Below are 26959 nucleotides of genomic sequence, written 5' to 3' on the forward strand. Positions count from 1 at the left end.
AGAGCTAGGGCAGAAAAACGGAGCTCCTGGTTCTCAGACCGACATTAAGATCCCTCTGTAGCATGTGTGACCTTCTTGTGTTTTCCATTTTCAATACTGGACATAGTTGTTCCAGGTTTGACCCAAGCACCAAGTTCAGTGGTAGTAACAGGATTTCCGGGAGAAGCCTGGGTAGCAATCTGGTTGGAGGGAAGGTGAGAGGAACTCTGAGAGTTTTCTTGAAACTTTTTATAAGAGTAATGTGACCCTATTTATAACTAGGATTGATCACCAAAAAATTGACATAATAGCCAAGACGTGATTAATAAAAATATATATTTAGCTCACAAATTAAATAAAAATGTGTACTTAGTACATACAAAAGCAAAAGTTAACTGAGTCAAACAGAAGAGCAGAAGTGGCGGGTTTTTTAAATTTCTTTTATTTTTTTACATTTCTAACCATCGGTCAATTATTCCATAACAAGGCAGTATCACACGATGACTGAACGTAGGCTCCAGAAGTCAGGGCTTGAATTCCAGCTCCATCAATTACTGGTCATCTTGGGCAAGTTACTCAATTTCCCTGTGCCTTAGTTTTCTCATCTACACAATGAGGGTAGTAACAGTACCTTTCTCACAGTTTGCTGTGAGTATTAAGTAATACTCGCAAAGCGCTTAGAGAGTGCCCAGTAAACTACAAACATTCTTAATATATGTTATTTATTATTACTATTCCACACATTACCATTAACTTGAGGTTTTTCAACACATGTTCATCGATTTTTTTCTCTTTATTAATTCTTGTTTGGAATGATCTTGGAGGCGCTGACTGTTGAAGATGATGAGAAGCTAATTATCCCCTTCCACACCAACGTCTTGGTACCTTGGCCAACTTTAAATAGGTCTCGCCAAGAAAAGGCGTTAATAGCAAATGGCAAAGTATCAATAGCAGATTAAAAAAAAAAAGAAACACTTCAGGTAGTAGTTATTCTCCTAAGCCTTAGAAATTAAAGGTAAAATTAAAAATAAAAATTGGTGACAGAGATATCCTTAAGAAGAAAAAAGCTGAGAAATAAGCACTGAATCTACATATACTTTAAATGTTTTAAAGTATGCACCTTCTCATCAAATTTGTGTGGAGAGAAAATGAGACATACACAAGCTATTTAGAATTTACTTTGGGTGTAATTATACAATTCCACAGTATTATTTTTTGCCATCAATTGCTCTCCCAACATCCCCTTTTCTTTCATAATCACAAGAAGCAGCAGAAGTATCCAAAGAGTTAAAAGGGGGAATATCAGCCCCCAGCAATGTGTTCACTAGAACCATTTCCCTGCTGCTCTGTGTTTACAGGATTTTATTTGCATAGAAGAACTGCAGGACCTCTGGATGATAGTGGCTCTGAAAGAAATTGGCAAAGGGACACGTGAGGAAGGGAGTCAGTAAACCTCCTTGCCTCTAGAATGAGTAGACAGTTGTCAAAGGCAAAGCATGAGGATAAACAATCTTCAGATTCTCAGAGGAGGAGGAGTCATTATCCAAATGATGATCTAAACTGGAACTGCCAATATATTTCACCCAACGATCTAAGCTGGAACTGCCAATATATTTCACCCAACGATCTAAGCTGGAACTGCCAATATATTTCACCCAATGCTCTCAGCTGGCACTGCCAATATATTTTATGCATAATCCTCTGGGTGTTTTGCCATTTACATCGCATTATGGGTCAATTACAGTTGAAACATACTTGGCCTGAGTCGTTTTATGGGGGTAACTCCCTGGTGTGCCCGACCGCCTTCTGCATTAACACTGGGAGGGCAGGGAATCTGGGAGAACCTCTCCTGCCCTCGCTCACTCACCAGCTGCCGGCAGAGTTTAGGGTTCCTTTGATCCTCTTCACTCTGGAAGCTGTAGTCCTTCCTTTGTCTCAGATACGGAGAACAGGCTCGAAAAGTTGTTTTGCAAGCCTGAGAGAAATAATATTACCATTTTATTGTCAAAAATGTTAGAGAGGGCTTCCCGGGTGGCGCAGTGGTTGAGAATCTGCCTGCCAATGCAGGGCACACGGGTTCGAGCCCTGGTCTGGGAAGATCCCACATGCCGCGGAGCAACTGGGCCCGTGAGCCACAGCTACTGCGCCTGCGCGTCTGGAGCCTGTGCTCCGCAACAAGAGAGGCCGCGATAGTGAGAAGCCCGCGCACCGCGATGAAGAGTGGCCCCCGCTCGCCGCAACTAGAGAAAGCCCTCGCACAGAAACGAAGACCCAACACAGCCAAAAATAAAAATAAATAAATTAATTAAAAATATATATATATTAGAGAGTTTTATAATCCCAAGCAAGGAAAAGTGTTGCACCCAATCTGTGGTCTGGGGGCCACTAAGAGTGAAAGTAACTTCCAGGAAGTTTGAAAACTTGAATCTTAAAGGATTTATGCTTATAAAACGACCATGTCTGTAATTTGGGGCTGGTGGGGAGGGCAAAGCTTTACACTTTACCACAGCCCTTATTGTCTCATCAAAAGTAGTGCTGGATTCCTAAATTCAATCTCAACCTCTCTCTCCCTCTCTCTCTCCCCCTCCCTCATGTGTGACCTTAAAGAAGACAGGTGATTTGGTGGAACCTTTGCTCCTGATGGGTTTGAAACACTCACCTGCTCCAAAGCAGCCCTGAGGTTGATCCAACCCTGTTAGGACACATTTTCTCCAAGAATAAAACAAAAGCTTCATAGGAAACTAAGAAGCCAAGGGTGGGAAATTTGTACCAGGTGCAGTGACAAAAGCCAACTTGGTATGAATAAATCTCCTCTGATAGGAGGTGTTGCCCCACGGAGCAAGCAGCACCTCCCTGCCGCACCCCCCCCCCCCCCCGCCATTAACCTGAGTGTATCTGGCGTTGACAGGTCCTGGGACCGGGCAAGTGGGGCAAGAGCAAATGGAAAATAACACTGCTGCTCAGAGAGAGATTAACCATCGAGGAGGCACTTTCTCCAGGATTCACATGGATACACGGCTGAGTGTCCGAAACCGAACTGGCAGGAACTGAGGGCCTGGCATCTCGACTCGGCAGGGCTGCATTCCAACTCCCTTGAGGAATGGCATTGAGGTTTCATGCGGTTGGTTAGAGTCACGGACTTACCTTGGCAACCTGGGGATTCCTATCCTGTAAATGGGTCAGGAGAGAATCCTGAGTCTGCTTCACCTGACGGGTGAAAAATCTCTTCCATTTCCGCCCAGCAAAGGCAGCCAGTTGCCCAAACAAGACAAAGGCCGAGTATCTCAGGCTGTCATTCTCCTGTGGGTCCCCCGTGAACAAAACAACAAACCTCGGGTCAGTACCAAAAGGCAGCTGCATCAGAGAACAGCACAGCCCTAGCTCCTTGCTGCATGTTACAGGTGGGCCATCAGTTCCAGTCTATGGCACTCAGCCAGCCGGACTCGGGGACAGAGTGGAGACGGGCTGAGTCTTCAGTGAACCTCTTCTTCAGCAGACCAGAGGGTTAGACTGGGGGCTCACTGGTGCTACTCCCAGCTTCCCAGCTTTTTTCTTCATTATTTAACATTTTGGAGATGGATTATATTTACTTGGTTCGAAATTCAAAATAACCAAAAAGGTTTATAAAAAAGTAAGTCTCCCTTCCTACACCTCTCCACCTGCCACCAAATTTTCCTCCCCACAAAGTCATAAATTTTGTGTGATTCCTCCAAAAAATAAAGAAGAAAAAAATGAAATATATATTACATAGCCCTTTCCCACATTTTTAAACAAATGGATGTGGACCATCCCACTGTTATACACCTTGATTTTTCATCATTCTCTCTGGGAGCTCTTTCCATGTCAATACGTAAAGGGATTTTCTTTTGGCTGCATCATAATTCATTCGACCCATCCCCTGCTTACTACTTCCAGCATGTTTGCCAGGCCATCTCTCTTTACCCTGGTCTGAGTTTCTCCCACCTGCAGCAGAAATAACAATTCTGTTTCTTTCCTGACGCCCTGCCAGCTCTCCCTGCTTTGGGTCTGATTCGTTGGTTTGTCCCTGACTGCAAGTCAGTGGCTTCGGCCCTTCCTCCCTCTCCCAGGAGAGCTGTCTGGTCTGAGTATCTCCCTGCCCCGGTGAGGAGACGGAGGCCCAGGGCATTTCAGTGATTCAACTAGAGTCACACCATCAGGGAACAGCGAATCAGGGTAGCAACCCAGCCTCCTGACTCATGGTGAAGGGATTTTTATATCAATGTCTCTTGATCTTGTCCAGCTCCAAGTGAACCAGAAGGGACTGGTCTGGGACAGGCCTCCTCACCTAGAAATGGAGGTCACAGACACTCAGCAAGAGTGGAGACCACTGATCATCTTCTGAAGTATTTAAAACAATTTTTTAGCACATATGACACATACAGAAACTGCTTTAGTGTTGCACTTTCTTCACTGTTCTACGTGTGTGTGTGTGTGTGTGTGTATGTGTTTAATTCAATTCAACTAGCACTTATTGAGACCTAACTCTATCTGAAGCATGACCCTAACGCTGTGAGATGTACAGAGATGTGTAAGGGGGTGCCTGTCCCCCTGGGAGTCTGACAATCATCTGATGGGGCGGAGCCCAGGCAGGCAGTGAAGAGAATTATGACAGGGATACAAACTGTCAGAAACAGCTCCCCATGAGTATTCCCAGGTTTCCCCATGACAAGGAGTTTCTGATCAAAAATTACAGTCGACCTGGGTTTAAAAACTACTTGCATGGCAAACAAGCCCTGGCCATTAAGATGGCACCTCCAGAGAGATTTAGAGACACTTACCCGGAGATATCTGCTTATATTCCAGGGACGTGGAGTAGAGACCTTCCTCTCCCAGCCCCAGAGAGGTCTGGTTTACATCCCAGAGCAAAGGCCTCTCTGCCTCTCTGAGCGGGAGGAGAGGCCAGTGTGCCAGCAGCTCCTCTATATGCTCCAAGTTTTAGAATTTCGAGGGTTTTCTTCCTCCCGTGAGGTGCAGGCACCCCGCTTTTGCTGGGTTACTCCTGGGGAATTAGGTGTGGGGAACTCACGCGAGACGCTCTGCGAGTAAATGCAAGTTCCCTGTCGCTATGTTCCCTGTTCTAAAGGTCTTGTCTTAGTGTGTGTGTGTGTGCATGTGTGTATGTGTGTGTGTGTGTGTGTGTGTAACTGGGGTAAGCTAACTGATTAGCTTCTGAGTCCTCGCGTTTTCTGTATCTGTGCACTTTTTGCTCCACCTACCTCGTCACCCGGCAGTTAAGAGTGCAGGCCCTGGGCAAAGGGCCTGGCTTCATGTGCACTTACTGGCTCTGTGAACCGTGGGCAAGTTACCTAACCTTTCTAGGCCTTGGTTTCCTCCTCTATAAAGTGAAGATAACAGTGCCTGCCTCACAGGGTTATTGTGAAGATTAGATGAGACAATCCATGTAAATTGCCCATCACTGTGCCTGGCACACAGTAAGGGCTCACTAAGCGCAAACTACTCTTATTGTTACATTTATAAGAGAGCACTGAGTACACACGTGCATCACCCTCATCAGTGTATATGTACTCACTGCTCTATTACAGTGGAAACTCCTTGCAGAGTGGTGATGAAATCCTACATGTCTTTATACGTCTTCCATAACCCCCAGCACAGTACCAATCTCTCAACAAGATTTCTTAATAAATAGTGAACAATAGAGACCTTGTTTCCTGAGCAACGCACCAACCAGGGCTCACATTTGACTTGAAGAACCTGGAATCTTCCTGCGTTGTCTCACTTACGTCATCTAACAAAGTCCTGGTCCGAAGGGTGATGTCTATGAAGAAGGAGCCCAAGCCTTTCCCCTGGATCTTGCCCAGGATGATGGTTAGGGTCTTCAGGCTCTCGTGGATGACTTCAGAACTCACGGGGTCATACAGTCCATGCACCAGCAGGTCCAGGACAATCATTTTATACTTTCTCACCTGTTACCAAGGTTTGGAAAGCATTAGCAGCACAGGAGTTGCTCCCCATGAGTTGAAAATTATCTCCACTCCTAATCTTCCAATAACCCGGGACTTGGACTAAGAGGCCATGGCTTTCTTCAGCACCTGCTGCCACAACTCTCAGCAAAGTACAAATGCTTCCGTTAACCTGACCCAAGAGCCCAATTTGGTCTTGGGAGGAGAGCAGCCTATGGGTGGGTGAGGCTGGGGAGGGCACATCAAGGAGGGTGGTGGACCTGGACGATCTAGTGATCTGGGTGTACTGGGTACCTTTACAGGAGATAAGGCGAAATGGTCCCTTAAGTTTACAGATGCTGAAGGAAGAGGTGGGGAAAACATCTTTTACTAAACAAGCATTAATTACTAGAAAAATTAAATTCACCGGAGGGTGATGTCCAGCTGTGTGTTAATCCTACCTGCAGCTCTGTTTCCCAAGGCTGATGATACTGAGGTGTGATGACCCTAAGATGACCCCAAATGAGTCATGTGTGCCTTTGTACAATCTCCTTCCCTTGAGTGTGTAAGGAGCCAGTGACTTGCTTGTGGCCTCTCAAACATGACAGTGGTGACGGACGTCATTCCCATGGTTCCCTTACATTATATGAGACTCCATCTAGCAGACAGGAGTGGGAGACACTCTCCCACTGGCCGTGAAGAAGTGAGCTGCCGTGTTGTGAGAGGGTGCCCTCAAGGAGCTGAGGGTGGCCACTCAGCAAGGAAATAGGGACCTTAGTCCTACAACTAGAAGGAAATGAATTCTTCCAACAGCCACATAAGCTTGGAAGATGACCCTGAACTTCAGAAAGGAATGCAGTCTGGCCCACACCTTGATGGCAGCCTTGCAAGACCTTGAGTAGAGGACGCAGCTAAGTGGTACCTGGACTCCTGACCCAAGGAAACTGTGAGATAATAAACGCCAGGCCCCTGATGTACTATTACACAGCGGTAGACAACTAGTACATGAAGCCCCACATCCCAGTACTGAGGACTCCAGGCCATGAGGGCTGGCCAAGCACCCCCTGCCCTTCCTACCTTGTCCGGGGTCTCACAGGCCATAGTTCCCAGGCTTCTCATTGCCATATGACACTTTTTAACACTGGGGTCCCAGGCTCTCTCTGCCAAGTTGAAAAACACATTCTTCAGAGGCTCCTGCTTCTGGAGCCTCAGTTTCCAAGAGACCTGGGTGGCGAGTCAAAAATGTATTGATTTGGGAGTGTTCAGAGTCACACCCTACCCATCGCCAACCCTAATCCCTCCCTCTAAAGAAAATGTGTGTTGCCCGCTCAATTTTAATCCTTATTTCTCCACCTAAAGACATCTGGTTTTTGCTGGGAATATATTAGTTTGATCTACATAATGAAGAAATGGATGGAGGAAGAGGAAAAGGGTGGAGAAAAATAATGCAGAGCTAATGTTGAGGTAGGTTTGGGGGCATTATGGAGAGAGGTGTCTAGACAGTTGTGGGTGTGACAGAAATGAGAAAAGGGGGCTTTAGAAGTGTTGATGTGATCTGAGAATAGGGATCCCTTTAAGAGGACAAGGTAAGCTGTGTTCCTCCTGTCTCAGAGTTTCCTTGACCCTTCCCCCTCCCCCAGCCCTTCCCCATTTTTCTGCTCTACTTTGTAGCTAAAGCTTGAAAGACATGTCTATACTTGTTTTCTTCAGCTCCTCTCCTCCATTCTCCCTTGAACCTTCTGCAATCAGGTTGATGGCATCCACACCCGCTCCCCACCCCCTGCCCCCCAGTGTAATTAAATCCCAGGGTCAATTCTCAGAGCTCACCTCACTCAGCCTCTCAACAGCATTTGACACAATTAGCAAAGCACATCTACAGGCATTTCAGGGCACCTGAAGGATATCCTACCTCAGAATGCGAGCATCTGAGCAATTAAGATTAGGAAAAGAAATGCATAAATAATGCAAAGTGGAAGCGCTTTGTGGCTGATGCAGAAATCTGTACTTCAAGGACTAAACTCTAATTAAGTGCAAGGCAAGAGATAGGTTTTTAGAGCATTTAACCCCTGATGCTAGGAAGGCCCTGGTGTTCTGCGCATCACAGGACATACCAACATGTCCTGGAGTCAGAACCAAGATCCAAGAACAAACCACTTCCTCACCATCCTTATTAGTGGGTGGGGGCTGGAGAGGAGACCCACAGCCCTATATGGTATTCAGGTGATTACCAAGTCTCATCAGTATTTCTGAATATTCACTGCAGTTCATTCTATATTTTTATCATTAAGTTCGCAGCAAGCTAAGTTCTTCCCAGCTCATCTTCTTGTTATCATATAAACATCCTATTCGTGTTAAAAGAGCTGTCATCAAACTTTTTTTCAGGAGAAGGAACCTCAGTAGAAGGAATGGAAGGAACCAAACGAAGGCAGAACAGCAAGCACACAAAGTGGCTGCTGAGCAGGGACATTTGTTCATAATAATTTGTCTCAGACCTTGGAAAAGAAAGATATCACTGATGTCCTTTTCTTCTTGGGCTGGGCAGTGGGGATGGAAAGGGGCTGGTCCAGCATTCTTCTCTGTGTTTGGTCCATGGAACTAAAAAAAGAACAAATCATCATACGAGCCACAAACACTCTTTGAAGCCTCATCATTAACAAGCATCGTCACACAAAGCCCTGTGCCAGGGTAAGAATGTAAAGAAGCAGCATCCACGAGGCCTCCTCAGGATGTCACCTTGGTGAGCAAATGGAACAGTTGCATCAAAAGATAAAGAGCAACACCAACATCACTAATCATCAGGGAAACGCAAACCAAAACCACAATGAGGGGTCACCTCACACCTCTCAGAGGGCACTGTCGGTCAAAGACTGCAGTGGGTTAGGACTTAACTTCTTGAGGAACTGGGTGGTGAGCAACGCTCTTCTTTTTTTTTTTTTCATAGATCTTTATTGGAGTATAATCGCTTTACAATGTTGTGTTAGTCGCTGCTGTATAACAAAGTGAATCAGCTATATGTATACATATATCCCCATAACCCCTCCCTCTTGAACCTCCCTCCCATCCTCCCTATCCCACCCCTCTAGGTCATCGCAAAGCACCAAGCCAATCTCCCTGTGCTATGTGGCTGCTTTCCACCAGCCGACTATTTTACATTCAGTAGTGTATATATGTCGATGCTACTCTCACTTCGCCCCAGCTTCGCCCTCCCACCCCATGTCCTCAAGTCCATTTTCTATGTCTACCTCTTTATTCCTGCCCTGAAACTAGGTTCATCAGTAACTTTTTTTTTTTTTTTAGATTCCATATCTGTATGCGTTAGCACACGGTATTTGTTTTTCTCTTTCTGACTTACTTCACTCTGTATGACACACTCTAGGTCCATCACCTCACTACAAGTAACTCAATTTCGCTTCTTTATATGGCTGAGTAATATTCCATTATATATATGTGCCACATCTTCTTTATCCATTCGTCTGTCGATGGACACTCAGGTTGCTTCCATGTCCTGGCTATTGTAAATAGTGCTGCAATGGACATTGGGGTACATGCCTCTTTTTGAATTATGGTTTTCTCAGGGTATATGTCCAGTAGTGGGATTGCGGGGTCATATGGTAGTTCTATTTTTAGTTTTCTAAGGAACCTCCATACTGTTCTCCATAGTGGTTGTATCAATTTACATTCCCACCAACAGTGCAGGAGGGTTCCCTTTTCACCACACCCTTTCCAGCATTTATTGTTTCTAGATTTTTGGATAATGGCCATTCTGACTGGCATGAGGTGATACCTCATTGTAGTTTTGATTTGCATTTCTCTAATAATTAGTGATGTTGAGCATCTTTTCATGTGTCTCTTGGCCATCTGTATGTCTTCCTTGGTGAAATGTCTATTTAGGTCTTCCACCCATTTTTTAACTGGATTGTTTGGTTTTTTTTGCTATTGCGCTCCATGAGCTGTTTGTATATTTTGGAGATTAATTCTTTGTCTGTTGATTCATTTGCAAATATTTTCTCCCATTCTGAGGGTTGTCTTTTTGTCTTGCTTATGGTTTTCTTTGCTGTGCAAAAGTTTTTAAGTTTAATTAAGTCCCATTTATTTATTTTTGTTTTTATTTCTGTTACTCTAGGAGGTGGGTCAAAAAAGATCTTGCTGTGGTTTGTGTCAAAGAGTGTTTTTTCCTATGTTTTCTTTTAAGAGTTTTAGAGTGTCTGGTCTTACATGTAAGTCCTTAATCCATTTGGAGTTTACATTTGGGTATGGTGTTAGGTAGTGTTTTAATTTCATTCTTTTACATGTAGCTGTCCAGTTTTCCCAGCACCACTTATTGAAGAGGCTGTCTTTTCTCCATTGCATGTTCTTGCCTCCTTTGTCATAAATTAGGTGCCCATATGTGCGTGGGTTTATCTCTGGGCATTTTATCCTGTACCATTGATCTATATTTCTGTTTTTGTGCCAGTACCATACTGTCTTGATTACTGTAGCTTTGTAGTATAGTTTGAAGTCAGGGAGCCTGATTCCTCCAACTCCGTTTTTCTTTCTCAAGAGACCCACAAAAACAAACCCAAAACAATTAAGAAAATGGTAATAGGAACACACATACCAATAATAACCTTGAACGTAAATGGATTAAATGCCCCAAACAAAACAGACTGGCTGAATGGATACAAAAACAAGACCCATGTATATGCTGTCTACAAGAGACCCGCTTCAGACCTAGGGACACATACAGACTGAAAGTGAAGGGGTGAAAAAAGATATTCCATGCAAATGGAAATCAAAAGAAAGCTGGAGTAGCAATACTCATATCAGATAAAATAGACTTTAAAATAAAGACTGTTACAAGAGATAAGGAGGGATACTACATAATGATCAAAGGATCAATCCAAGAAGATATAACAATTATAAATGTTTAGGCACCCAGTATAGGAGCACCTCAATACATAAGGCAAATGCTAACAACCATGAAAGGAGAAATCGACAGTAACACAATAATAGTAGGGGCTTTAACACCCCACTTACGCCAATGATCTAATTGATATTTACAGAACATTCCACCCCCCAAAGTGGCAGAATAAACTTTCTTCTCAAGTGCACATGGAACATTCTCCAGGATAGATCACATCCTGGGTCACAAATCAAGCCTCAGAAAATTTAAGAAAATTGAAATCATATCAAGCATCATTTCTGACCACAATGCTATGAGATTGGAAATCAATTACAGGAAAAAAACTGTAAAAAACACAAATACATGGAGGCTAAACAGTGTGTTACTAAATAACCAAGAGATCACTGAAGAAATCAAAGAAGAAATTTTTAAAAACATAGAAACAAATGACAACAAAAACATGATGACCCAAAACCTATGGGATGCAGCAAAAGCAGTTCTAAGAGGGAATTTTATAGCAATACAATCTCACCTCAAGAAACAAGAAAAATCTCAAATAATTAATCTAACCCTACACTTAAAACAACTAGAGAAGGAAGAACAAAGAAAACCCAAAGTCAGTAGAAGGAAAGAAATTATAAAGATCAGAGCAGAAGTAAATGAAATAGAAATGAAGAAAACAATAGCAAAGATCAATCAAACTAAAAGCTGGTTCTTTGAGAAGATAAACAAAATTGATAAACCCTTAGCCAGACTCATCAAGAAAAAAAGGGAGAGGATGCAAACCAATAAAATTGTAAATGAAAAAAGAGAAATCACAGCTGACAGTGCAGAAATACAAAGGATTATAAGAGACTACTACAAACAACTATATGCCAATAAAATGGACAACCACAAAGAAATGGACAAATTCTTGGAAAGGTACAATTTTCCAAGACTGAACCAGGAAGAATTAGAAAATATAAGCAGACCTATCACAAGTAATGAAATTGACTGTAATTAAAAATCTTCCAACAAACAAAAGTCCAGGACCAGATGGCTTCACAGGCAAATTCTATCAAACGTTTAGAGAAGAGCTAACACATATCCTTCTCAAACTCTTCCAAAAAATTGCAGAGGGAGAAACACTCCCAAATTCATTCTACGAAGCCATCATCACCCTGACGCCAAAACCAGAAAAAGATATCACAAAAAAAGAAAATTATAGACCAATATCACTGATGAACATAGATGCAAAACTCCTGAACAAAATACTAGCAAACAGAATCCAACAACACATTAAAATGATCATACACCATGATCAAGTGGGATTTATCCCAGGGATGCAAGGATTCTTCAATATATGCAAATCAATCAATGTGATACACCACATTAACAAATTAAGGGATAAATACTATATGATCATCTCAATAGATGCAGAAAAGGCTTTTGACAAAATTCAACACCTATTTATGATAAAAACCCTCCAGAAAATGGGCATAGAGGGAACCTACCTCAACATAATAAAGGCCATATATGACAAACCCATAGCAATCATCATACTCAATGGTGAGAAACTGAAAGCATTTCCACTAAGATCAGGAACAAGACAAGGATGTCCACTCTCACCACTCTTATTCAACATAGTTTTGGAAGTCCTAGCCACAGCAATCAGAGAAGAAAAAGAAGTAAAAGGAATACAAATTGGAAAAGAAGAAGTAAAACTGTCACTGTTTGCCGATGACATGATACTATACCTAGAAAATCCTAAAGGTGCCACCAGAAAACTACTAGAACTAATCAATGAATTTGGTAAGTTTGCAGGATACAAAATTAATGCACAGAAATCTCTGGCATTCCTATACACCAACAATGAAAAATCAGAAAGAGAAATTAAGGAAACACTCCCATTTACCACTGCAACAAAAAGAATAAAATACCTAGGAATAAACCTGCCTAAGGAGGCAAAAGACTTGTACTCAGAAAACTATAAAATACTGGTGAAAGAAATCAAAGATGACATAAACAGAGGGAGAAATATACCATGTTCTTGGATTGGAAGAACCAATATTGTGAAAATGACTATACTACCCAAAGCAATCTACAGATTCAATGCAATCCCTGTCAAACTACCAATGACATTCTTCACAGAATTAGAACAAAAAATTTTACAATTCGTATGGAAACACAAAACCCGAATGGCCAGAGCAATGCTGTTTGTTCTTTGTTTACAAGGTATAGAATTTGTAATTTTTCCATGTGTATATATTATTTAAAATATACATTATAAATAAATACAGCTTACAAAGTGATTCTGATCTACAGCCTGACTTGAGACCCACTAAAGTAAACCAGTGTGTCTCAGACTATAATGTGCACTTGAATCATCAGAGGAACTTGTTAAAATGCAGGTTCGGACTCAGTGGGTTTTGGGCGGGGCTCCAGATTCTGCCATTCTTATAAGTCCCAGGTGACACCAATGCTGCTGGGTCCCAAGTACCATGCTTTGAGGGATGCAAAGTTAGGAGCCCCAAGAGATAAGAGAGGAGTGTGGGCTGGAAGAGCTGGTAGAGACATTCCACTGCACGTGGGTGAGCTTTAATGGAGAGGCAGAAGCGTATTTCACACATTGGGATTCTAATGGGATTCTACGTAGTAAGTATCATGGTAGTGGTAGTAATAACAGTTAAAATAGGAGAGTGGTAAAAGATAAGGCTACAGGAAATAATTAAAGGCCAGCTGTGAAGGACTGACTGCTAAAGAGTTTAGTTTTAATTGTATTTTGTAGATAAGAGTGAGCCATTGAATTTTTTTTTTTTTTGAGATGAAATCCATGTAACATACAATTAACTATTTTAACAACACTGTGCAACCTCCACGTTTATCTGGTCCTAAAACTTTTTCATTACCCCAAAAGAACACCCCATACCCATTAAGAAATCACTCCCCATTCTGCCCTCCCCCCAGTCCCATTAATTGGCTCTCTGTCGCTATGGATTACCTATTCTGGATATTTAATATAAATGGGAATCAAATAATATTATGACTTTTGTGTCTGGCTTCTTTCTCTTGGCATGACCTTTTTGAGGTTCATCCGCGTTGTAGCATGTAAGGGTACTTCATTCCTTTTTAGGTCTGGACAATATTTCATTATATGGATAGGCCACATTTGTTTATCCATTCATCTGTTGTTAGACACTTGGGTCGTTTTCACCTTCTGGGTATTGTGAATAGAGCTTCTATGAATAATGGTGTACAAGTGTTTGGTATCTGCTTTCAATTCTTTGGGTATATACCCAGGAATGGAATTGCTGAGACATATAGCGAATCTACGTTTAACTTTTTGAGGAACCGCCAAACTGTTTTCCACAGTGGCTGCAATGTGCAAGGGTTCCAGTTTCCCCACATCACCAACTATTGTTATTTTCCAGTTTTTTTAATTATTATTATTACATTCAGCCTAGTGGGTGTACAGTGGTATGCCATTATGGGTTTGATTAGCACTTTTTTTAATGACTACTGGTGTCTTTTTGTATGTTTGTTTGTGATTTGTGTACCTTTTTCAGAGAAATGTCTTTTCAAATCCTTTGCCCATTTTTAATTAGGTTGTCTATCTTTTTGGTTTTTTTTAGTTGTAGAGTTCTTTATATATTCTGGATACTAGACCCTTATCAGATATATGATTTACAAATATTTTTTCCTATTCTGTATGTTGGCTTTTCATTTTCTTGATAATGTTTTTTATGCATAATAGTTTTTCATTTTGACAAAGTCTAATTTATCTATCTTTGTTGTTGTCCTTGTTGCTCAGGCTTTTCGTGCTATATCTAAGAATTCACTGCCAGCTCCGGTCATGAAGATTTACCCTTACGTTTTCTAAGATTTTTATAGTTTTATCTCTTAGGCTGTTGATCCATTTTGAGTCAACTTTTGTGTATGGTGTGCAGTAGGGGTTCAACTTCATCAGAACCATTGACCTTTATTTGTTTTGGTTTTTAAATTTTTTTTTAGTAGGAGAAATAACAGTGGTTCTCAACCCTAGCTGCATTAGAATCCCCTAAGGAACTTTTAAACATTTTAATGCCCTGTCTATACCCCAGACCAAGTCTACCATCATATCTGGAGGTGGACCTGAGCATCAGTAGTTTTTAAAACTCACCAGGTAATTCCAATGGGCAGTCACTGAATAGGGTGACCAGTGACCAATCATCTTGTTTTGTCCCTGTGATATTGTGATTTCTAATAAGAAATATATATTTGGTCTTGGTCCCCATTCCTGGCACAAAACCCTTGGAATTTCCTAAGTGATTAAAGGTATCTTGTATTATATTAATGAAGTGACCCTAGGTCACCTAAGGGTGGGGTCTGACTGCCAGGGGAACCAATCCTGTAATTAGATGGTTGGAAATTTCAGTCTCACCCCCTCTTCTCCTGGGAGGAGAGGAGGGCTAGAGATTGAGTTCAGTACCCAGTGGTGAATGATTTAAGCAATCGTGCCTAGGTAATGAGGCTTCCACAAAAAAACAAAAGGATAGAGAGCTTCCGGATTGGTGACCACATGGAGATTTAGGGACAGTTGTGCACTTGGAGAGGGCATGGAAGCTCCTTGCCCTTTCCCCATGTCTTGCCCTGTGCATCTCTTCCATCTGGCTGTTGCTGAGTTACATCCTTTTATAATAAACCAGTGATTCAGGAAGTAAAACGTTCCTCTGAGTTTTATGAGCTGCTCTAGCAAATTAATCGAACCCAAGGACAGGGTTGTGGGAACCTCCAATCTTTAGCATGTTGGTCACAAGCACAGGTGACAACATGGACTTGTGATTGGGCTCTAAAGTATGAGGACTGAGCCCTTAACCTGTGGGATCTGACGCTATTTTCAAGTAGACAGTGTCTGAGTTGAATTGAACTGAATTGTAGGACACCCAGTCAGTATTCACTGAGAACTGGAGAACTGATTGGTGGTGTGCAAAAAACACACATTGGAGCTTGGCCCTGAAGGCTTTCCTGGGACATGGGACGTTCAGTGCTAAGACCAGGAAAGTCCTGGGCAAACAAGGGCAAGTTGGCCACGCTGATTTTACTGGAGTTTGGAACTTATTTAATGCAAGTTACAGATAGAGCCCAGTCCTGTTAAACAGCTGTGCTTTGGAACATTTGACTCTGTTTGACCTGGAGGTACACGGGGATTTGGTTTCTCCATCATCTCTGTGCCCCTCCCCCCCAGCAGGTTTAGGTCATGCTCTCTTGGTCAGAAGACACTCAAGAGAACCATGAACACACCTCTTCACCCCAGAGCCGCAGTCTCTATTTCTTCTCCATCTCTGGCCAGCAGACCTCCCCTCACCATGGCAATGAGGGAGCCCAACCCACCCCATCCCCCCCAGAAAATTGCACTCCCACTAACTAGCAAGATTTTCTTTGAGTGAAAAGGTGTTCCCATACACTTTACATTAAGCCAGTGGTTCACACACCCGAGTCCGCATCAGAATCACCTGGAGGACTCGTTAAAACACAGATTCCCACACCCAATCCCCAGAGTTTCTGAGTCTGTACATCTGAAGCAGGACCCAGTAATTTGCATCTGTAACAAGCTCCCAGGTGATGCTGGGATGCTCCTGGTCTGGGGACCACACTTTGAGAAGCAATGCATTGACAGAAAGAAACCAGTATTGCTATGATTCCTTTCCAGGACAAGAGGATTTAAAAGTTAACACAGGCAAAAAACATGCTTGGTTGTTTCTTTCTGGGGAATTTCTGGACACAACCTTCTGTATCAATGGAACCTGCCACTCCTCAGGTTGAATGCTCTGGATCAGAGCCGATGGGCGCCGGACAGTGGGTATGGGGAGCTTAGAAGAAGCAAAGTTCCCTCAAGCTGATGCTCACTCACCAAGGGGGGCACAGGCCTCATTTAAAGACAGCTGGTGTCCCTGTTCTGAGGCATAAGAAAATCATGCCTGAAGCTTCGCTCCATTGGGAAGGAAAGCAAACGTGGTTCCCTGTTCTTCACACTGGACTTCTCTTGCAGCATTAGCACAGTAGCTGAGGGCTTTAGCCACCCAAGGCCACTTCCCCAGGCCTCAGAAGCCAAGCATCCTGCCTTGTCACTTCTTAAAAGGCACGTCTAGAATTTAAGGTCATGGAAGGCTCTCAAGCAGAGCAAAGTACATGAGGGTTGAGCGCCCTGCGTGGGAGATTCAGCGTGTGGTTAGAAAAACACAGGGTGGGACTTCCCTGGTGGCGCAGTGTTTGAGACTCCGCGCTCCCAATGCAGGGGGCTGGGGTTCGCGATTCCTGGTCGGGGAACTAGATCCCATACGCATGCCACAACTAAGACCCGGCGCAGCCAAATAAATAAATAAGAATAGTTTTATTAAAAAAAGAAAGAAAAACACAGGGCTCACCACCTCCCACCTCCTGCCTCCCCAGCACAAGATAAAAACTGTGATCTAGTTCAATCTCGGGTTGTCAGGGCTCATCTCCATCTTTGGGGCAGAGAAAGCAAAGCATTCTTTGGCTGGGCCTCCTACATCAGAATCCCCCAGAGTGCTTGTTATAAGCGCCAGGCCGGCTCCATAATTATGGGGTCAGAGTCTCAGGGAGTGGAGGGCCTGTGCGCTGCCCGTTTTTACAAGGTGCCTTGTGACGGTACACACATGCTGGTGTAGAAGGACCCCCGGAATACTCCAGAGGAAATTAACTACCTCCAGTAGTGGCATACTCCACTCACCTGAGGCCACTGGCAGGAGAGATCCCAGAAGTGGGAGGAGCAGCTGGGGCCAGAGGGCACAAGAGGGGAGAGGTCAGTGTCTTTGCAGAGAACTGGGGATGGAGGGCACATGTTTGTGAAGCACATTGAACTTCTCTTTCGAAATAAAATTAAAATCACATTGAGCTGCACGGGCTATGATTTGTACACTCGTCTTGGATACTATTCTTAAATTAAAAGTCTGCTTAAAGAATAAAACAAAAGTAAAAGTTCATTCGGGGCTGCAGAGCCCCTTACCTGAGCTTTGTGTCTCCTGAGCTTGCAGCCTCTTAAAGGCCTCCCTCCTCCTCTCTGGCAAATTAAGTCCTTTTGACCCAACCCAATGAAACAAAACTGTTGCAATACAGGAGCTCCCAGCGGAATGTTGTAAACAAACTACGAAGAAACAGAGTATATGGATTCAAAGAATTCTTAGGTGTTCATAACTCCACCTACAAACCCACTCGCCCACAGACAGTCGTTCTTTGCTGGGAGTGTTGGGTCCTCCTTCTGGCGGGTTGCTCTGGGCTTCCCAGGTGCCTAGTCTAGTGTGACTGAGTCCGGGAGGACACCTGGACAGCTAAGGCAAGGCTCTGCTTGTAGTTTCATTCATCCCTGTGTACGTTCTTCAACGAATTCTTCCCCCTCTGGGAAGTCCTTCCCTCTGTGCTAACGCCCTGTCACCAGTGGGGACAGTTTCACCGTCACCGCGACCCTGCAGCTTGTCTCCATTGCCATGTTGTGGTCCTACCTGGTCTTCCTGAACAGACATGGATTTGGGGTGACTTAGATGAGTTGTGTGCTTTATGCTGACTCCCAGATGCCTTTGCAAATTTAAATCCTTCTGACTCAAAATCTTACGTTCATCGTCAATAATCCTTTAACTTATTAAAGCCAAAATCTATATTATGAAGGCCAAAATTACATAATACTTTGATCTTATCTGTAAAATGAGGGGAAGAAACTGTTAGATGTGTAACAATCCTTCCAACACTGAAGGTATTCATGCTAATAATATTAGTAGCTACTATTACTGGACACGTGTATACTAGGCACTATACTTAGCATTTTGTGTACACTGCAGGGGAGCCTGTTTAGCTGACCTCTGCTTAACCAACTCGTCAGGTTAACCGTGTTCTGCAGGCCCTCCGCGAACGGTACCAACCAATGCTTGTGGCTGACAGTACCCACTGCTAACTTCTGCTCCACTAGTTCTCATAGGCTTACCAAGAATCAGTTTATGACAGCTGTACTTGTTACTGTAACTGTGAAATTTAAATATTATAGAAACTGATGAAACAGGAGTATACAAAGAAAGGAAGTTGTTTCTGTGAAAGCAAAATTGAATATTTTGGAAGGATTCAACAATGGAAAGCTGCTAAAAATAGCTGCTGTCCAATTAGGATTCGTGTGGACAGAAGTTTGGAAACAGTCTTAATAATCTGGAATGATTTACTGGAATTGGGATGATCTTACAGGAAGTGATTTTACACGCGTCTTCCCAGAAGCCTTAAAGTCTCACTACATTGACAGAAGCCAAAACTAGAACTCATAGATGTATGAGTATTATGCATGTGGCTTGTGCAAGAGAGACATATCAAAAAATGCCCACTAGAGGATCCATGTTCAAAGAAAAGGCCATGGCCCTACATTAAAGATTGGGAAATTCTATATTTTAAGGTAAAGTGTTGGATTACATATCATTTTTTATAATTCACTGCTTTAACCAACTTCTTCCGTAAGCTCTCTAAAATCCAATCTCTCAAATAAGAGGTCTTTTCTGTACTTCACTTAACCTTTACAATCATCTTGAGAGGTAGGTTTACTTACGCCCATTTTAGAGGAGAAACTGGGGCTTAGAGTAATACAAACAACTCACCCAAAGTAAAAGAGCTAGTAGTGGCAGAGCGGAGTTCCAGACTCCAAAATCTATACTTTCCATCACTGTGTTCTAAGCCTATATCCAGCTCCTAGACGGTGTCCTGCGTGCTAACCAGGTAAGGACACACGGCAGAGACACTTCAGTTTGAAGCATCCATACCTTCCCTTCAGTCCCCTCCCATCTAAAGCTCTTAATACAGTGATCTTAATATAATGATCTATAATCCATCTATTGATCATAGACGGATTGACATAGTTTGCGAAAAGAAAAAACGGCTTCGTCAACATTGCCTAGTACATTTTTACAAAGAGAACGTCAGCTCTCTGATACAACGACCTGAGTGACATTCCAGAAGGGACTGGGGAACCCAAGTGGACCTTAGCCTCTTCCCGCCGCAGCCCGGGCCGCCCCAGCCAGCAGCCGGCCCTTACCTGCGGCGGTCACGTGGTGAAGAAGCGCGGTTTGGCCGAAGCTCAGGTCCCGGGCGGCGCGGAGAGCGGCTGTTCCCTGGGGAGCAGCCGGATGGGGTGAGTCGGCTCAATTTTCCCAGCCCTGAGTTCCTAACATAGAAGAAGGGAAATGAGAAGGTGAAGCAGGGTCTGTTGAGGATAACGGGTCAGCGCAGAGTGTTGGAAAGAGAGACTCATACGAGGAAAAAAAAAAAAAAAAAAAAATCAAAGTTTAGATGGAATTGAAGTGGGGGAGGGAACTGTCCTCTGATACCCACAAGGTTGTTCTAGGTGGGAATAAGCATCCCTTGTGCCCTTTACTGCGCCAAACTGTGCTGAGGTGTTTTTCCTCCTTTCCTATGCTGTGTTTGCCCTCATTCCGAGTCCCACCCACAGTTTCTAAAGAAAAGACTGCAATTCTAGGGTCCTGCCCCTGCAGCGAATGAAAGGACTCTGCCCAGCGCCGTTCCCCGTGAGACCACTAGATGGCGGCATCACTCAATGGACCGGTTCCAGGCGGCCTCCGTACCCAGCAGCCGCTGCAGCGCTTCCCTCCCTAATCCCTGTTGGGGCAGCTTTTAATCTCAGGACAGGACACTGTGCTCCAGGCCAGGTAGCTTCATTGTGACTGACTGGTGTACCACCAGCCAAAGCTTTAACCGTTGAAGCCCCTTGCAGCCCAACAAACACCACAGGACCTGAAACGACTGATTTAAACTCTCAACAATTTAAATGATTTATTGGGAAAACCAAACCAAAAAAACCTGGGTACTTGCAGATTTGGGGAGCTTCCTTCCTCCCATCCTTCCCTGGACTCTCCATCCAAGTGCGAGAATCTATTTATCAATAATGATTTATTGTCTGGCTCTGTGTTGGGTGACGTAGGCAATGTGTCCTAAAAGGAAAAAGTTATATTTTCAAAACTCTAGGAGCTTATTGTTATGCTAATAGGTAATGTTCATTGAATATTTCTACGCGCCAAACATTGGGGTAAATACTGCATAGACTATCTTGTTTGATTCTTATGTTAGTACTCTTATTATGATCCTCATTTTCATAATGGGGAGATTGAGGCACAGAGATGACCTTGCCCAAGGTCACACAGTTAATTAGTGGCAGAGTTAGAATTCACCCACAGGCAGGCTTATGTCAGAGCCTAGACCCTTAGCCACAATGCTAGGCAGTGGGCAAGTTTGGGAAATCTAACTAGGAGTCAGATGGGCAAATATAAACCAGAGAAGTACATCAGAGTGGAAGGTTGGAAGAAAAAAGCAGAGGGATAGAAAACCAATGCCCTGAGAAAATAAGAATGAGGCTAAAACAAAACCCTCTTTGGGTGCACAAGGGCACCCAGGTGACTACTGAGAATGCAATTTCAACAAAGAAGCTAGACTGCAGAGCTCAGGGGCTATGTGGAAAGAGGAAATGGAGGCATCTTGCTGCAAAAGGAAGGCAATAAATAGACTAGAAGGGACAGCAAGGTCAAAAAAGGCATTTCGGCTTTGTTGTGTGATTTTAAAATAGAATAAAGCTTGGGCATGTTTGAAAACAGTTGCAAGGGAACCCTAAGAGGTGGGTAATGCAAGCAGTGAAAAGCGAAATAGAAAGAGCTGAAGGGAGGGATCAAGGGGACAGGGGACAGGGTTAGCTCTGGGGAGGAGGGAGAGAGATGCCTCCTCTTTTTATCTGAAACTGGGAGACAACCGCAGAGATGGAGATCCATCAGCGTGAAAATGAGAAGGATGGGCAAGTTCAGTTCATCCAAATCAGCCTCCGTCTTCTCAGTAAGACCAGAGTTGGGTTATCTGCCAAGAGTGAGAATAAGATTGGGGAGGTCATATCCTTGCATTGAACTAATCCGTGTAGTGCTTAGGATGACCAAAAAGCAGATAAAATTAAACTAGGCCACAGAAGCAGCTGGAGAAATAAAATCTGTGCTGCAAGTATAAGGATTCTCTGCTGAGTCTCACAGGTGACTCAGGACTGAAATCCCCCCCACACACACAGCATGGACAGAAATACAACAGATAGACTCTTAATAACCCCTTGTGTCTAAAGTTTCTTTGTGTTCAGGTGTTGAGACATTTTGCAGAGAAATAATGTCTTCCTCACTTGCCAAATGGGAAAACAAAAGGGCAGACAAGTTTTCCTGGTTGGCTTAAGGTCACAGAGAAAATCAGGGCACAACCAGAATTGGTACCCAGGAGACTTATTGATCCAAATTCAGCTCTATTAAGCACTTCCCACAAAGGACACAGCTAACAGCCCCAAAGAGTCCCAGACACAGCACAAACTTGGGAAGCATCCAGACCAGGACATGATGCCAAAAGAACAAAGGTTCTCCTAACATGGCCTTAGGACACAGCACAGTTCTTCTGGGAATGAGAGGGGAAGTCTCTCTCATAATTCGATTGCAACAGATTGATGGGCTGATGACATGATGTCCTTCACATACCATAATTATTTAATTTTCTTGTTTAACAACTCGGTTTTCACTCTCAATATTTCCTTATTGTCAGAAGTGCAAGGGCTGATGCCACTGGAAAAAATCAAAAGAGGGTAATTATTAGTCTGCATTATTGATGGAAAGGGCAACAGGCAGAACTAAATCAATCAGCATTTCACTTTTGATTTAGACTTGGGAAGTGAAGACAAATGATGGCAGCAATCAACATGGCTTGATCTCTAGTGTCAGGATTTTCAGAAGCCCCTCCTTGTGCGTAGTCTTATCAGGAAACTGTTAAAAGGAATGGTTTTTAATTTCTTCCCTCTCATCTTCTTTCAAGAACTACCCCCAGGTCAGGCCAAACTCTGTCTTGATTTTCACTTCGAAAAAGAAATCAAATTGGCTGTCTGCTGAGCCACTAATTGGGAATGCCAACTTCTCATTCATTCATTCCTTGTTCTTCAAATGCTTATGGAGATCCTACTTTCAACAAGGCAGAGCGCACATATCAGGTGGCACCGTGCCCTCTGGAGACCACTGGGAACGCAGGTGAGATATGGTCTCGGTAAGGGCCATAAAGGGGAGGTGACGAAGAGCAGTCCCTCAGGATATCCTTCGTAAAAGAAGGTGCATCAGCACCTGGGCTTACTGGTTTAGCAGGGAGAGGCAGAGAAGAAAGGCAAAGGCGTTCTGGGAGACAGGAGGAGCACGGGCGCGGGGCCCCAGATGGAGGACCATGGATGAGCCGGGGAACCTCGTGCTCCCCAGACTCTTCCACGAGCCCCCAGCACTGATGGGAACCCAGAGCTGCCCGTGGCAGGCGGACATCCCTTGGGAAGCTCTTCTCAAATGTCACCCACCCCCCCCCCCGTTTGCTTCCCACTCTACTACATATCTGGTTTATTTTAATATAAAAGCAATAGTCTTTTTGTTTCAAATCTTTGAGTATAGTAGATGCCACAGGGAGAAGCTCCAGCTTTATCCCTCTTCTTCAAATACCCTCAGGCACAGAGAAGCAGGAGCCTATGAAGTCTCTCCAGTTCTACAAACTATGAACAGAAAGCCGTTCTCAGCCATTTCCTTATCCAGCCCACCGTCCAGCTGTCCTGCCTTCTGTTTTCCCGACTATATTACTTGGCAGTCTTTATTAGTACCGGGATGGGAGAATATATTCAAACTCTTCTGTAAATAGCCTGCAATGATCTCTGAAAATGCTTCGCTACTCACTTGACCCAGGAAGCTGACAGAATCATGCAAATCGAGAGGTTCAAATCTCCATGTTCACTGCCCAAACCACCAAAGTGTGCATATCTAAAAAAACCACCAAGTCTCTGAAAGATGCCACTTTGCAGAAGCAATGTGTGCCCCTCCATCGTCACGATGGCGGAATGCCCAGGACAAACGGTGGGGCTGGCACAGCATTGGTGGCCCCTAAAGAGTGCTGAGTGTTTTCTGCAAATGCTTTAACATGCAGAGAGTAATGCTGAACTTAAGTGCTCTGATGTCAATTCTCTCTGGGCATTGAGCTCATCCAGGTGAACAAAGCCCCAAGATGTGCCTCTGGATTTACAGAGCTCATGGTCCGATTCACCCCTGCGTGAACTCCCTCTGCCACCATCCAGTGAGCCTTACTGAAAAAGGTCAGATTGTTGCACAGAAAAAAAGATATCCCAGAAGAAACTGAAGAAGCAAAAACTTATGGTGCAAGAATAAATTCAGCATTAAACAAATGCAAATAAAATTAAAAAAAAAAAAAGAAGAAGAAGTTCAAGTTTAAACACCTTTCCTATCTGAGACATTAATTCACACCATCACCAACACCCCTACTTCCAAAAATTAACCATAAACGTATATAAACATTTTCCAGCCCAACTGGTTAAATCTGTAGCAGTCAATGAACTGTGTTGAACTACAAGGTTTAGTAGAATCGGTTGAATCCAGAAAATGTTCTGTGCTGTCTTACCTGAGCTGGGCGATGAGGCTTCTTCCTCAGAACTCATCCTGATGAAAGGCAAATTGATTACCCCCAGGAACGCCGCTGTCCTTTAAACAAGCTCGGGGCCGGCTGTAAGCTGCATTTTGTCCTTGAAGATGAAACATTAAACAGATCAGAGTTTTATCACGAGAGGGAAATACATAATAACACCTTTTTAGGCTATCTGCCCCTGATAGTTGCTAGAGATTCATTACAGGCCATGCTGTTTTGCAAACTTTGAAGATTCTCATGTTAGTTTCCTATTTCTGCAAGGGCCCAGGGAGAAAGCTACACGAGCTTCATCCTGGAAGAGAATTGGATCAATAGACAGCACCATGAGCGGCAGATCAAGCCCACGGACATGACCACGTGTCATCTTGGCCCTGCTTTCAACATCCCCAAGCATTCTCATGCTCTTTGTCACGTTGTACCCCACAATCCTAGGAAGGGGGTCATTCTCAGGCCTCTTTGACAAGTAGGGAAACTGAGGGGCAGGCAGAGTGAGCAGGGGACTTGCCCAAAGTCTCAAAGCTGGTTGATGGGGCTGGGCTTCCTCTCCTGCTTTGACCAATCAGAGTCATTGGAGGGTTCGGCCACTCACCTCTACAGGCCATTCTTACTCTCTATGGTCTACCTTTCTCTCAACTTTGACCTTTCCCCACCTTGGTTTCTTCCCCCCATCCCTCACCTTCCTTGTCTCCATTTTCAGTTTGCTGTGGACATTGCTTCACACGTTCCTTCCTCCTCAATGAATCGGTCTCAGGATTGCACTTACTTTTCCTTTAATTTTGCATTTACAGTAGAATCCAATAGAATTCCAGTGACTGACAAGTGTATAGGCATTTTATGACAATGAGAACGACGTCAGGCACAATTTGACCAACAGAACAATACATCCATGTCCAAAAGTGCCCTATAATGTGTACTGGATTAGAAATCCAGGCTATGATTGGGACAGCTGACTCTTCCTTGAGGGATTGGAGAAAACTATAGTAATAGAGCATTCTTTCATATAGCCCACAACAGATGTATTTCAACAATTCCATCTTTATCCCACAATACCGACCTCCCACCATAGCTCCATCACAGCATTCCTGCACCTTTCCCAATATTTTTCATTTAATTCCTCCAGAAAAGAACAAAAAGGGGCTTCCCTGGTAGTCCAGTCGTTAAAACTACGTTCTTCCACTGAGATTCCACATGCCGCGTGTGCGGTGCAACCAAAAAAAAAAGAAAAGAGAAAAAGAAGTCAATTTTATCAACATATATTTGTTCAGGAATCAAGTCTGCAGACTTCAGGTGCTCTGGGCCTAGAGCAGCTGCTTCTCTCTCCTACTGGTCTCTGTTCCTTCAAGAGAGTATACGTTAGATCGTCCCCTGAAAGGAAGGGAAAGTAGGTAACAAGCAAATCACCCAATTTTACCCACTAGGAATTTTTTTTTGTAGCTCTTAAGTTTGGGAGGAAACTTGACAATATCTATCAAAAGTCCATGTGCATGTGCCCTTTGACTCAGCAGTTCTGTTGATAGTGGTTCACCCAGGGCGGTGATGATTTTGTGCAAATTAGAAAAAAGAACCCCTTCCTCGAGACATTTTATGTCTATCTGCCAGAAAAGTATCATAATAAGTATTTAAAGTTATGACGTCCACCTGAAACTAACACAACATTGTAAATCAACTCTACTCCAATAAAAACTTTTAAAATATATATATATAAAATATTTTAAAAATAAAGTTATGATGTCTACAAAGTGATTGGTGCCCACACAGATGAGGCACTTTGTGCAGTGTACAACCTATGCAACTGTATATGTTAACCCTGGTTACCTTGTAAATACATATGAAGAATGACATCAGGATATATGTTTAAAGGTGTTCATTGAAATATTATTTGTAATATCAAATAAATTATTGCAATGTCCATCAGCAGGGGACAGTTTAAATAAATTAGGGTACCTTTATACAATGGAATACTAGGGAGCATTATAAAACAGAGTAGATCTATATGTGCTGATATATCAAGGTATATTATTAAGTAAAAAAATCAAGGTTCAGAGGAGAATATATTATAAATCAATGTACGTAAATTTTTAAAAAGAAATATGTGCTGATATAGCCATTTTTTTTTCTAAAAGGGCACTCAAGAAATCATTAACAGGAGTCTCCTAGGAGGAGAGTAATTGGGTGAGGAAGGAAGCTTTTAGTTCAAATGTATACCTTTTTGTGTAGTTTGAATTTTTCTTACCAGACGTATTTATTGCTTTCAATTTAGAAAATCAACAGGGATTATCAGAATAGAAAGTTACAGGTGTTTTTTATTTCATGCACTTTTAAGCATAAAAAAAGTCTAAGACATACTTCTTAATTGCTGTGCACATCCCCCCAAGAGAACACATTAAAAAAAAAAGCTGCAGTGTTTTGTTTTGTTTTTTGTAGCAGTGGGGCTGAGGAGGGGAAGGAGGGAGAAGGCTGGTTGGAGAAGCAGGAAGGCAGAGCCCTCTGTACATCTTAGGGCATTTTCACCTCTCAATTTGTGCTTCTGAAAACAAATACTAAAGTCATTTATCTGTTAGACAATGAATATATTTAATCATAGATGAAGAGTATCATTAACTCACCTTTTTCTATTAATTCAGTTCTAGTTGGGTGTAAATTCAGTGCTTCCAGAGTTGCCCATTATTTAAAACCCAGGGACCTG

The 26959-nt window shown here is 43.2% G+C and overlaps 1 protein-coding gene across 1 annotated transcript; it reads right to left on the bottom strand.

Annotated features, from left to right (window-relative positions):
• Positions 1-446: 446 nt before the first annotated feature.
• Positions 447-19878, bottom strand: MRO (maestro). The gene is made up of 7 exons (XM_068563139.1): positions 19823-19878; positions 8393-8495; positions 6978-7124; positions 5742-5924; positions 3124-3279; positions 1847-1954; positions 447-1385 (listed from the first exon to the last, which is right to left on the bottom strand). Exons 2-7 carry the CDS (start codon positions 8489-8491, stop codon positions 1332-1334), a joined length of 747 nt encoding a protein of 248 aa, XP_068419240.1. The 5' UTR covers positions 8492-8495; positions 19823-19878; the 3' UTR covers positions 447-1331.
• Between the last annotated feature and the right edge of the window lie 7081 nt (positions 19879-26959).

This window comes from Eschrichtius robustus, chromosome 14 (assembly GCF_028021215.1).
Source record: "Eschrichtius robustus isolate mEscRob2 chromosome 14, mEscRob2.pri, whole genome shotgun sequence".
NCBI lineage: Eukaryota > Metazoa > Chordata > Mammalia > Artiodactyla > Eschrichtiidae > Eschrichtius > Eschrichtius robustus.